The sequence below is a fragment of the Delphinapterus leucas genome, chromosome 8 (assembly GCF_059928025.1).
Source record: "Delphinapterus leucas isolate spDelLeu-1000000601 "Yukka" chromosome 8, BTC_Dleu_Yukka2, whole genome shotgun sequence".
NCBI lineage: Eukaryota > Metazoa > Chordata > Mammalia > Artiodactyla > Monodontidae > Delphinapterus > Delphinapterus leucas.
In genome coordinates, this window is record NC_143136.1 from 91,533,234 (window position 1) to 91,547,901 (window position 14,668).

At 37.9% G+C, this 14,668-nt stretch overlaps 1 protein-coding gene across 1 annotated transcript in view; it reads right to left on the reverse strand.

Moving 5' to 3' along the window:
• Positions 1-7,361: 7,361 nt before the first annotated feature.
• HNMT (histamine N-methyltransferase) overlaps positions 7,362-14,668 on the reverse strand; it is a 36,804-nt gene continuing 29,497 nt past the window's right edge. The window contains exon 6 of the mRNA XM_022569632.3: positions 7,362-8,638. Within this exon, the coding sequence (XP_022425340.2) occupies positions 8,283-8,638 (356 nt within the window). The 3' untranslated portion in view covers positions 7,362-8,282. The remainder of the gene's footprint in view (positions 8,639-14,668) is intronic.

The following is a 14,668-nucleotide window of genomic DNA, read 5'->3' on the forward strand; positions in this document are numbered from 1 at the left end:
ACATATGTCTTCCTTTGTTGGCATATCCCACAATGTTACTTCTCACATCCCATTGGCTAGAACTTAGTCGTGTGACTATATCTGGCACAAAGGGAGTATGGGAAATGTAGTCTTCATCTGGGCAGCCGTATACCTAATTAAAAATTCGATATTACATTGTCACAGAAGAAGGGGAGAATTGCTACTAGGAAACAGTCTCTGCCATATTACCTTCGACTCTCTGGCCAGCTGGAGCTACACAGGCCTTATGATTTGCCATTTCAAAGTCTCTTGTGTTATGGATACTCACTAAGTGAAAATATGTGTACACGAGATTAAAATAAAAAATCAATTCACTGGGATTGTCCTTCTCTGCCCAAGAGGGCAGGCCAGTCATACAGGAGCTGCCGCTTGAAGATAATACATTGTTGGATCAAAGTTGATTAAGTCAAACAGGTGTTCTCTTTGTACCAGAGTCAGCAGCTGTGATCAGTCCCCAGGAAGTAGAATGAAAATTCGAAGCTAGGAGATAATTCCTATAAGGAAGCTTGGATACTTAGGATAGAAAGGAACAGAATCAACAAGGATCACCCTTAGGCAGCAATGTGATGGTTAAGAAAATGGTATCTGTGGTTTATCGCTATGGATTGGCATTCGCTGTGAGAATGTGGGGAAAGTTACATAAGCAACTTAAACCTCAATTTCCTTCTTTGTGAAATTGGGATAAAAATAATGACTATCGCATAAGCTTGTTACAAGGATTAGATTAAATAATGTGACACAATACCTAACACATCATAAACACTCAATAAATATGAACTATTATTAAAGTTGAGTCCTTAAAATTCCTTAATGTCTGTTATTTAGCAAAGAATCTCCATGATCAACTATTTTTCAGGCTGGAAATCTATAAACTAGAGAGACCAAAGAAAACACAGGGAAAACAGCTAAGCCTGGAAGCTAATATTTACTTCCCCATTCTGAGGACACACAGATGGGAAACCCATGGGTCGCCAACCTTGCCCAAATAAATCCCTCCCATGAGGTGTCTCCTGAAGCAGTAAGCCCTAGCTAATTTGCTTGTCCCATTTTCTAGGTGTCTTTTATAAAATGAGAAAGAAGTCCAAACTCTTCTCCCAGTCAGACCTGGAGAAATAAAAAACCTAATAGATAATAATAAACAAACCACAAAGACTGTTATACTTCTCCCATTAAAAGCTACTGTGGGATAGATGAAGCCACTTGGAAAATGTGCAGAATAGTAGCAATCTCTTGATAAATAAGCCACGGTTGCAATGTGTTTGTGCTGATAATAGGTAGCATGGAACAACTGCCTCTTCTACAAAACCCTGGGATTTATGTCCAGTCCGCCTGCAACGGGGGCTAGAGAATTAACTCATGAAATCCATCCATCAACATGTAGAATAAGGAAGCACAGTATAGAAATGAAATTAGCATAAAATTAGTTAGCTGTAGGACATAAATAGAGGGACCGACATTTTCCTGCCTCTTTTGTATCAAATGTCTTTGGAGAATTCACGAAGCTTGGACTGTAGTTGATAACCCCTGTGATTTATTTCAACATTTTCTACCGTAGGCAGGTTGTTTGCAAAGTCCTTCAAGTATCATTAAGACAAATCAGGAAACACAGATAATTCTTCAGGAGAAGAATCTGATCATGGGAAGACACTGATTATATAGGATAGCCTCCAGAACCGCACATCACTGTATTTATTAAACCATCGCTGCAGAGATTACAGCAATCTGACATGGAGTCCTAATGAATTTTTGGCACATTTGGAAATTGTGACTGTTGTTGCCCAGGGAGCCTCTTAAATCAACCCCCCTTTTACTGCAGTTGCCTTTTTACGGTGTATCTCATGTTGAGGAATGGATTACATGAGCCATAGCTTTAACTACCCTGCATTTGTTGATCGCATACTATGAATGCATATTGCACAGTGTATGAATCACGGGGGAGCTAGGATAGGGGTGACAGATAATTTAAACATGAAATGGGTGATGCTTGGGACCTGGTAGGAATAGAGGTAGAGAAATAAAAGCAAAAGTCAAGGCAAATGGATGAGAGAACCCAGGTATTTGGCAATAGATTAAAACTACCTTATTATTGAAGTACAGTGTTCAGAAAGAGTGCCATTTCACCATTCAGTGAGGTGATTTTTTTTTTATACTACCCTTTGACCATCCTATTGCTTTTTCTTTTCTGCAATCAGATCCCTTCAATTTGCAGATGGGCATTTGGGGGCAAAGGCAATTTGGTCTGATGCAGTGTTACTCTTTAAGATAACCTACATCTATGATGACAGAGGATCATAAACTTAATTTTCCCAATGTATAGAGGCACAGTGTGAAGTCAGAATGTGTAAGGGCTAGCTTACCTTCTTTTACAAACTTATTTTGAGAGCGGAGCAAGTCATTTAACTTAGTATCTCAGCTTCATCACCTCCTAAATGGGATAGTAATAATCAGTCTTTCAAATTCATTAATTAAGAATCAAGTGAGATCTTACATGTTATTCTAACAATGACATCTGGGAGGCAAGAGGCAGACACCCACACAGACACCTTGGGGAAAGGGGTACTTGTTTTCTGGCTAAACATAGACAGGAATTGGAAATGGTAAGGAGCATTACTCAAGACAACCAAAGCACATCTCCTGTTCCAAGGCCATATGGTCTTATTCTCTGCTCCATTCTTCCCTTTCTAACTGTGACATCCTAGTGAGGTCCTCCCACGTATGGCCACTGTGGTGGCTGCTCTGGACTAGAATTCATCTCATGACATTTCAGCCCACCTACTGTAGAAAGCCACCTAACCTCTTGACTGTCCTTCAAGTGTGTCAAGCTCATTCCCACATCAGGGACTTTGTACTTGCACTTCCTTCTTTCTGAAATGCTCTTCTCCCAACTCTTTGCATGGTTGCCCCTTCACTTCATTTAAATCTCTGTTCGAATTTCACCCTTTTTCTAAAAAAAAAAAAGCCTTCCTTGACCATTCCAACCACTCTTATTTTCCCCTCCAGTACTCTTTTCTCCTTATCTACTTTTGTTTTCTTAATCATGCCTATCATTATCTGACCAATATTGATTTTTCGGTCCACCCTCCCACTAGAAATCAGGTCACTGACGTTGGGAACTTTGTTTTCTTTACTACTTTATCACCTTTGCTTAGAACAATCAGTAGTGGTGGAATGTATATTTCATGAATGAATGAAAAGATGAAAACCTAATTTTCCCAGGTTTGGAATTCTAAATTGGTAAGAGAATTAAAGGGATGCCTTTTATATTTTGTGAAGAGAAACCACTCCAGTCAATCTCTGGCCAGCCTATGTATTGCCATCCTTGTGTCAGCTGCCCACCCTTTCTTTGGTCTACTCAGACAGGGTTGAGATGGGGCCACTTTTCATAGTATGGAGCGCTGGTACTTATAGCATCAGGCAAGCAGATGCCCTCAGGTGGGATTTGAGTGGCTCAGCCCTGGTGGCACTTAGGCTTCGTGAAGCACCAGTTCAGCAATAACAGAGAGGCCATCTACCTTTAGCTAGAAATGTCAAGGTCAGGGAATAGGTTGCTTCTTCTAGGTACTATCTCTCTCTCTGGCCTCAGTCATAATTTTCCTTAATTTTAATTTTTTTAAATGTGTTCTACATTTTATACTGAATTTTTTTGAGCAGTTAATAATAATTATAGTTAATATTTTTGAAATTCCCTATGAGCCTGTCACTTTATGAGCATATTTCTGTACCCTAACTCCTAGAATCCTCATGACCACCCTCTAAGGTTGGTACTGTGATTATCATCTTCATTTTGAAGATGAAGAAATCTGATAATAGAGAAAATGAATTGCCTGAGACCGCTCAGTGAGTAATTAATAGAACCAGGATTTGAACCCAGGAAATCTGGTTCAAGCTGTCCATCTAACAAGACTATTTTAGGTAATCAGTCCCTTGTGGGGCTTATCAAGAAGTCCTTATTTTCTTAGAAATAACATTCTGATGGGGTAAATATATGTAAATATGCTTTTAAAATGACAAAATACTCTGTGTAAGCTATTTTTATTAAGCAAACATTTTAAATACATTAAATATACTTTGAGTCTGTGCAATGTCACAGACTTAAGATCTAGTATTTTCTGTGACCCTTGCATCTGTTTTTTACGGATGCACACCAGAAATTTAATTTTTTTCTTTTGCCCAGATTGGCAGAGTTTTCTTTTTTTATTTTGTTTTATTTTTTTGTTTTAATTTTTTATTGAAGTATAGTTGATTTATAATGCTGGGTAGTTTTTGGTGAACAGGAAAGTGATTCAGTTATATGTATTTTTAAATTTTTCATATTCTTTTCCATTATGGTTTATTACAGGATATTGAATATATTTCCCTGTGCTATACAGTAGGACCTTGTTGTTTACCTATTATATACATAGTAGTTTGTATTTGCTAATCCCAAACTCCCAATCCACCCGTCCCCCATCCCTCTCCCCCTTCACAACCACAAGTCTGTTCTCTATGTCTGTGAGTCTGTTTCTGTTTCGTAGATAAGTTCATTTGTGTCATATTATGGTTCCACAAATAAGTGATATCATATGGTATTTGTTATTTTCTTTCTGACTTCACTTAGTATGATAATCTCTAGGTCCATCCGTGTAGCTGCAAATGGCATTATTTCATTCTTTTTTATGGCTGCATAGTATTCCATTGTATATATGTACCACATCTTCTTTATCCATTTATCTGTCAATGGACGTTTTGGTTGCTTCCCTGTCTTGGCTATTGTACATATTGCTGCTATGAACATAGGGGTGCATGTATCTTTTTGAATAATAGTTGTGTCCAGTTATATGCCCAGGAGTGGGGTTGCTGGATCATATGGTAGTTCTGTTTTTATTTTTCTGAGGAATCTCCATATTGTCTTCCATAGTGGCTGCACCAACTTACATTCCCACCAACAGTGTAGGAGGGTTCCCTTTTCTCCACACCCTCCCTAGCATTTGTTATTTGTAGACTTTTAATGGCGACCATTCTGACTGTTGTGAGGTTGGTACCTCATTGTAGTTTTGATTTCTCTAATAATTAGTGATATTGAGCATCTTTTCATGTGCCTGTTGGGGATCTTTGTGTTATCTTTGGAGAAATGTCTATTTAGGTCTACTGCCCATTTCTTGATTGGGTTTTTGGTTGTTGTTGTTATTGAGTTGTATGAGCTGTTTGTATATTTTGGAAATTAAGCCATTGTCAGTCACTTTGTTTGCAAATATTTGCTCCCATTCCGTAGGTTGTCTTTTCATCCTGTTTATGGTTTCCTTTGCTGTGCAAAAGCTTGTAAGTTCAATTAGGTCTCATTTGTTTATTTTTGCTTTTATTTCTATTGCCTTGGGAGACTGACCTAAGAAAACATTGCTATCTATGAATTATGTCAGAGAATGTTTTGTCTATGTTCTCTTCTAGGAGTTTTATGTGTCATGTCTTATATTTGTCTTTAAGCCATTTTGAGTTTACTTTTGTGTATGGCGTGAGGGAGTGTTCTAACTTCATTGATTTACATGAGGCAGCCCAGCTTTCCCAATACCACTCCCTAAAGAGACTGTCTTTTCTCCATTTTATATCCTTGGCAGAGTTTTCAATTAAGAAAGTTGCCTATTTTTACAATAAGCAAGGATCAAGGCCCTAAAATACTTTGCTCCACTTAATACTTTGGATTTGGCAGGACTCTCTAACAAATGCAGAAAAGTGTCAGAAACACTTTAAATAAGTTAAGGTTTATACTAAGGGCAACAAACAGTTTTGTTGGGTTTCTTGAGCTGTGGTTACAACAAGAATATAAACACATAGGTATAAGATAGGTGCTTGAGAAAGAAAGTAATCCATTACTTAGCATCTTCTCTATGCATGGCCCCATGTTAAGCACTGGGAGATGTATGATGATGTATAAAACAACATTCCAAATTCATGTTGTAGGCTTTTTTCCTGAACCACAAAAACGGACTTGAATATTCAATATGTGACTGCCTCAAGTCCTTTGTAATATCACGCAGTGCAGGCAGGAGCCAGTAGTTCCATCCCTCACACCTGTTGTACCCTTGTATCTTTCCACCACTGACTGGTAGGTAACTCCTAAGGATTTTCTCTTGAAAAAGGCTTGACTGTTCACATTACATTAAATTGAAGCAGGTGAGAATTTATTTATCCTCGTATTTTATAGTAAGGGCTGTATGAGAAAACGGCCATATTTACAAGCATCCGTCTATAGACGGCTAGTCTTCTTCATCTTTAAGCAGCATGGTAGTTCTATTCTTGTTTTGTTTTGCACATGTGCTTTTTAGAAAAGACCGTAATTTGCTCTGTAGTCTTGATTTCCTTTTTTTTGGTGAAGTTGTTCAAGGTCGTCATGGTCCATATCCATCAATCATGCCTGCTTCACAGATTTCCTTTGTCAGTAGTACGTATCAGTATGATTAATGGTTCAGGGTTCATATTCAGGAATCTGATTGGATAACTGTCATTTCATTTGTTGCAACTGACAATTCAAAAAAATATTGATAAAGTTGTCCATGAAAAGAGAGTAATGCAAGTCAGTTTTACTTATTATGAACAATAAAGCTTGGTAATTTGTGGGTAGAAATAGGCTCTATACTCCAGTGTATTTCCTGGGCCTGAAGGAAGGCATTAATCCTTTTTAAGTGACTATACCACAGCATTAAGTGGTAGCTCTGTGATGTGAAAGAGTGAATATCATACTATGTTGAACGTTTCATCACTGGTGAATCAGGGTCCGTGACCTCTTTAGTAAAACCTTACTTTTGTTCTGTTTCTAACAGGGAGTAGTAATTATTTACTTATATTTTTAAAATATATGTATTAATTATAAAATTACTTAATTACTTAAGAGGTGTGCTTTTTTTTTAAGAATGATAGATGTTTATTATTAAAGATAATATAAGGATTATCAAAAACTTTTCAAAAATCCTCTGAAATACTACTGTTAAAGATGATTTTTTTTAAAATATATTTATTTATTTTATTTTATTTTTAGCTGCGTTGGGTCTTCGTTGCTGCAAGTGGGCTTTCTCTAGTTGTGGCGAGCGGGGGCTACTCTTTGTTGCAGTGGCTTCTCCTGCTGCGGAGCACAGGCTCCAGGTGCGCGGGCTTCAGTAGTTGTGGCTCGCAGGCTCCAGAGCGCAGGCTCAGCAGCTGTACCACGCGGGCCCAGCTGCTCCGTAGCACGTGGGATCCTCCCAGACCAGGGCTCAAACCCATGTCCCCTGCATTGGCAGGTGGATTCTTAACCACTGTGCCACCAGGGAAGCCCTAAAGATTATTCTTGATCTTAGAGGAGATCTTAAGACAGAGGGGCATAAGGATGATGGAGTATTGAAATAGACTCAAGTGTTTTCAAGAAATTTAGTGAATGATAAAAGGTATATTTTAAGTCAGTGGGTTTTTATGTCAATTGTGTTGATATAGATGGGGTTTTTTTTTGAGGAAAATCAGCTTGTTCTCAACTCACTCTTGATACTTATGTAAACTTCAAACATATCAAAGATTTTTTTACAGTGAAATTATAAAATTATTATGATTAAATATGTTAATATTCTAAAGCCTTGGTTTTAGGAGGCCTTTTAAAATGTGTCAGAAGTCCAGAAATTAAAAAAGGAAAAAAACTAAATTTGACTGAATAAAGTAGAAAAACTTTAGTATAGCAGAAAACAAACAAAACACTACAAAATCATAGACAAAATTAAAAGAGAAAACAAAGTGGGAGGAAATGACAACACATAACAAAGTTAATTAGAGTAATCTTTAAAAATAAGAAACTACAATAAAGAAATGCACATAGAGAAATACTTCTTCACAGAAGGGGAAAAATCAATAAACATATGCTTTCTTAATGTCCAAGGTATCAATAAGCATATACTTTACTAGTATTTTAAAAATCCATAGCACATATTTTATTAGTATTCCAGGAAATTCCATTATAATCAACAAATGGAAAGGGTTTTATTGTCAATAAGCCCGTGAAACTTAGTTGTCTCATTTTTCCAGATTATGTGGTGTGTAGACAGCATGTAGTCTCTTTACCGATAGAAGGGATGGGATAAGACCAGCAGTGTCATATATGATTCCACATGGAAGTCCAAGAATATCTTGGGATTTTCTAGATTTTACATATCAGAGAAAATGCTCTGTTTATATTATGAGATATATTTATAATTTTAATGCACAAATAAGTGAATGATCAAAATTGTTCAAACTATAGTTTTTGAATACATTCTCATGGTGGACATTTATGCCTCAATCACTATGAAACTCAGACTGTTATTGAAAAGAACCTTTCCCTCTTTCTTTACACTGAATTCAGGCTTTTGCAGATCTTTCATAATTTCTGCTTTGAGATCAGGTGGTGCTGTTGTACTAAAGTTGCAGGTTTCTGTCAAAAAATCCCAAAGCAGGTCTCCATTTTCATTGCCATCAATCAAACAGTCAGATATGTCCATGGTGGAAAGAAGGTCATAACACTCATACTTAATCCTCAACTTGTCCAGCATCTGCATGAGGTCAGATGACGTGACATACTGGCAGAGGTCCTCCCGGGGTAAGTGAGATCCGTACTTTTTCCATAGCTTCTCCCAGCCACTGGTTCCTGTGCAACAGAACAAAATTCATGCTTTCAGCTATCCTTCTTTTCCTTTACCTACTCTGCCAACCAGTACACTAGATGCTTGGAATAGAGCAGTCAATTTAAAAAAAAGAAATTCTTGCCTTTGTGTAGCTCAGTTCAAGGAGTGAAGGGGGTGGGAGGAGAGAAAGTTAAATAAGTAAATAAATCGTATATCAGATGGTGCAGAGTGCTAATGAAAAACAAATCAGAGCAAGGAATAAGGGGGATCAAAGAGTTGGATGGGTTGCTGTTTTATATCAGGTGGCCGCAGATATAGTCTCTCTAATAATGTGACATTTGAGCAGAGACATGACAGCAATCCACACAGATGTCAGAGAGAAGATTACTCCAGGTAGAGAGAAGAGCAACTGCAAAGGACCTGAAGCAGGAACAGGCTTGGCATGTTAAGAACTAGCCAGGAAGCCAGTGAGATTGGAATTGAGTGAACAGAGGGGAGCGTGGAAGGAGAGGAGGTTGTACGGGTGATGGTGAGCAGTAGACTGGGTGCTAAATCATATGGAAAAAGATGGAAGCCATTGTAGTGTGGTCTAATAGAACTTTCTGGACTCTTGGACATGTTCCATATTTGCGTTGTCCAGTATCATAGCCAGTAACCACTTTATGGTTATGGAACATGTAAACTGTGGCTAGTGTGACTAAGGGAGTGAACCTTAAGTGTTACTTCATCTTAATTCATTTCACTTTCAGTAGCCAACTGTGGCTTCCATATTGGACAACACAATATTAGAGTGACTTAACCTGATTTGCATTTTCATAAGGTCACTCTGGCCATACAGATGGACTATTCTCTATTGAGAATAGACTATAGGGGCATAAGGACAGATCAGGAAGAACAGTAAGAAAGCTACTGCAATAATCTGGATGTTAGATGATGTTACGTTGCAGCAGCAAGATTGGAGGTGATGAGAAGTGGTTGAATTTTTTATATATTACACTCCTAGATCCAATGCCATTTGCTAATGATTTGGATATTGTTAACAATAATAATTTGGATAGTGAAAGAAAGAAAAGAATCAGTGATGATCCCAGTCATTTTGGCCCAAGCATCTGAAAAGAGAAAATTGCCATTATTGGAAATGGGAAGAATGAGGGAGGAACATGTTTAAATGTGTTATCAGGCATCTGGTTTTGGAGACATAAGGTTGAGGTCCCCGTTGGACATTCAGGTGGTGATAGGAGGAAGGCAGTTGTTTATGTTAGTCTGGTTCAGAGGAAAGGGTCTAAGAGTAAAAATTGAAATAGAAAGAAAGAGCACAGCAAATACAATGATAGTTTACCCAGACCAAAGATGGGGTAGCCTCTCATGTCTATACAATTACAGGATGCTGCCTTGGGCAGCAACAACTAGGTTGAGTCCTAAAAATTTTGTCCCCAGCTTTAGAAGATATATTAGCAGTGTATGTTGTATTTAGTTGAAAACCTGGCCCAGTGTAGAAGCTAAGAGATACAGCATCTGTGGGAGAGATAGGTTGGACTGTTCTGACACTTCATGAATGAGATGAGGTTTGGTATTTAGTCTCTCAGAACCTCAGTTTTCTCATCTATAAGATAGAGATAACCATACTTACCCCAAATGCAACTGCAAGTATTAAATGAGATAATTGAAGTGAATCATTGCTCAATGGTAAGCACATGGCAGATGTGTAATAAGTGCTTACAAAATAAATGAATATTATATGGAATTACTTTGATAATGTATTTCCACTGGTTGTAATCTTGAGAATGTAAAAAGACAAATCTGCTTTTCAGAAATCTGTAATAATACTAATAAATCAAAACAAAAGAACAGCTGTTTATGGACTTTCTAATATACGCATCTAATAGTGGGCTGTTACAGAGACAGTGGATATGTGCAGCATTTAAGAGCGGTCTCTAAAGCCTGACTTTCTGAGTGGGAAGCCTGGCTTCTCCTCTTACTAGCTTTATGAACCTGTGCCTCAGTTTTGTCATCTATAAATCAGGGATAATAATAGACTATCTTCATAGGATTGTTCCAAGGATCACCAAGTTGATAAAGTAAGGCACTTAGAACCATGACTGGCACATAGTAAACACTGCTCAAGTGTTAGGAAATTAAGTTGGACTTGGCCAAAGCAATATAAGAGAGAACTTACAGCTCTATGAGTTTCCAGGATTAAAAATTAAGATTTCAAAGGCGTGAACTTTTTTGGTTCCGAAAGCTCCTTTATGATGTAATCAAAGTAATCGGACTCTCCAGAAAAGTATACAAACACTATATAGCCACACAATTCTGCATATAATTATAGGACGTTGGCCTCATCCATGGGCTTGGCTAAAGTCTCCTGATTTAACTCAACAAAAGAGAATAACCAAGGCAGAAAATGGTAAATAATAAATAGCCTAGATAATTGATGTTCCACTAACATTTCAGAAGAGGGAACGATAACTACAGGATAAGCTCTAGAAGAAGGTGGAATTGGAATGAAGCAGAAAAAAATAAAACCTCAGTTCAGTGGGAAAAAAAATGAGGGTCATGAGCATGTACTACAAAAATCTTTCATTCCAAAGACAGCGACTGCCTAAATAAGAATTTGCCTGCAAACAAGACTACAAGAAAATAAATATTTCGGTGGTTGAGGAAGAGCTCTGTTATCATTTTTCTTTTTTTTCACCCTGGCAGAGAAAAAAGAACCAAACACGAATTGCAGAGAATTTGCTGGCGTCAGCGTTCTGTGACTCAGTGCCATTTCTGAGCTGAGCAGTTAGAAACTTCCTGACTGATACATTATCATAATGGCTCTCGGGGGGCACAACATATGGTGTTACTTTTGTTTTCAACATGATACAAACCAGGTCCCTCACCCCCACCCCCCTTATTAAAAATAACACACCATGATTTGCCTCCTTCCTTAGATAAGGAGAGGGCAAGACAGAAAATGTCACTGACCTCCTGGCTAATCTCCTGTAACCAGATAAGTTGCATTTTAATTAGCAACTCTCTCAACGAATGCCTGGCTACTACCTTTGCAGAAAAACATGCCACTAACATTATTTTAGTGTGGGATACTCCTCATTTTAAAAATCCACCTCTTCTTATTTCTCTTCTTTTTCATCCCCAAATCAAATCTTTTATCATTATAATCAGGAACTTCTGTTTGTTATAAATAAATAAATATTTACTGAGCTGGGCTAACTTTTTAATGGATACTTAGGAACTGGAGAAAAACCTCTGTTCTGCCTATTTCGGTGTGCACTGTGTGCGTGTGAATATGTGTATCTTCTTTATTGAGTCTTTTATTCCTGTTTATTAAATCCATCTTCAAATCTCCAGAACTTGCTGTATTCTCTGATTCCATGTCTATCATGTTAGCTAAAACACGGTATCTTTTTTTGAATGGACATTCAGAACTAGCTGTAGTTGGGATAGTATAAGGCAGAAATAATAAACAATTATTCAGTTCAATTCAAACACATTCACTGGGTGTCTTCCTCTAGTTGGCAAGGGTTTTGCAAAGATCTGGGACTAGAGGTAAGAGGCAGAGCCTCTTGCTCTCCGGGAACTCTCCTTAAACTCCCTATCGGCCTCTGATCAGAAATTAGCACCTTTTTGAAAGTATGTACATGTCTGAATCCTCCATTAGATTAGGAGCCTTTCAAAGGCAGAGGAGTAACAGTCATCTTTGCAACCCCGGAGCCTAGCAGTGACCAACTAGAGGAGCTCAATAAAAGCTGAATGAACCAAATCTACAGGACTAACCTATGCAGTGAACTTGGGACCAAGAGTGTAGGCTGTGTTTGAATATGCTGAATACACCTGTCACCTTAACCAGCCTAGGTGCCCTGCATAATTAAATCTAGAAACTGACCCCATATTTCATTATCTTAGAATCTAATAAATGGCAAACAGTGGGTGTCCATATGGTGCTCAAATAACTGAGTACTTCAGTTTATTCACAGAGAGAACGCATCAGTTCAGTAACAGGTCAGTGTCTGACTCGGATGGACAGGCAGAAGCCTTAGCTGTGGGGCATATTTAAGATGACCTTTTAGAGCAAGATGTTAATCCAGACATACCATTATGCACTCAGGTGAGATACTGGCTTGATGAGTGTTCTTAGAAATTTAATTTAGTGACTAGTTCTAGGTTTGTCTGACTCTGTTGGCATCGAGTACTCAGTTTGCTGTATTGCAATGAGGCTATGGATGAGAATATTGCCCCAAAAGAAAGGAAATATACAAACAGGCTTCTTCACTTCTGGGTAATTATGAAGCAGATTCCATTTAGAAAGTGACTGCAACAAATGTGATATAAACAGAGCCTAGTGTGAACCATTTTGGTGTGGGTGTTTCAAGTTTTAGGGTAATATTCAAGTTTAAGGAATGTTTTCATTGGGCAAGTATGAAGAATGGGGTTCAAGTTGGGGCTGAGAAGGTAGTTTAGGGTAATGGTTTTTCTACAGCGGTAAGGTAGGAAGTTGATCAGGCACCTCAGATGACCTGGGGAGCTTTCCCAAACCTGTCTGCTATCCACAGACCGGTCTGGCAGATAGGGATTTGCAGTGATATCATCGAATGAAAAAGTGACTAATCAAAATGTGGATCAATTCTATACATGTTAATTGACAACGATATAAAACAAATCTGATTGGAAAGTTCTTGCGATTAACTTTGTTTTCACTGTTGGAAATTGACTATGCTCTATTTTCCTGAAAGTTGACCCATATGTTTATATCAGCTTTATTAATACGACAAAGCAGTTCTTACTATTTTTAAAAAAGAAGACCATAGGCACTTCCATACACCGAGGGGCCAACAGAATTTATCTCAGAGAAATATACTGTTGTTAAGATGGGTTTATAGGTGCACAGGTTTATCTAGGTCAGACAGGCAGAGCAAAAGGGAGTTAAACTACTCTAGGTAACAAATAAGAGGGGTAGAAGGGGGAAGTAAGGAGCTGGTATCTTAGGAAGAGCACGGAGTTAAGAGGGTTGTGTGTTACCAGTGTTTTCCTCTTTGGGATACCTGCCTCCCACTGCTGTGTGCAGTAATGAAAAATTGTAAGCTGTGTGCTGAAAAAGTTAGTAAAACATCTCCACCGTCAAACTACAGAATGAATAAGTTTTGACTCAAAATACCTTTTTTTATGAAAGCTAACTGGTTTTTGTGCTTTTACTCCCTTTCTTTGATTTTTTTTCCCCATGAATGTATATAGACATAGTACATGTGAACTACATGTGTGCATAGATGCCGTATTATGTAGGTATGATCATCTGGAAATAGGCCTTGCATGAACTAAGACTCACAGACCAAGTTCACACAGCTAGGAAGTGCCTCAGCATTCTTGATTTTATGTATCATCCTGCATTTCACTGGACCTGTTTTGGTTTGCACATATCCTGATGCCAATAAACCATGGATTCTATTAACGTATTCATGATGTAGCCAGCAGAATACTGTATCCATAAGGGCACTTAGTCCGTTCTCAGTTGCTTGTAGACTGCTCATTCCACTTCCTAAACCTTAGGCTGGCTTTTTCTTATTGGTAGGCATATACTCATAGACAGCTGCCTTCTGACACTCAAATACTTGACTTCTGAAAATATTTAAGCATAAACCAAATATATATAACAGTAGATCTTCATTTGATATGATATATATCCTAAAATCAAACATATATGACTACTGGATGAATTGCTATTTCTGTCTGCAACACTGTTTCTTTATTATTGACACAGATTATCAAGAATAGACTGCCCTCAGTGTTGATAACTAAATTGACTTCTGTATTCCTAAATGCAGTACAAAGTGCTTTACCCAAGTGTCCTAATTTAGAGAGAGGTTGGTGGGAAACATCCAGTTTACAGAAGCCCTTCTAAATGGTAAGATAGAACTCTCCCACACAAATGAGTATTTTTAACTAACCTGAGATAAAAATAGTATATCAAATGTTCCCTTAGAGAAGAGGTTGTGTACAGGAACTCTCATTTGCCAAACTCCCACATGAGTTCAAACCCAGGATTATAGGCAACA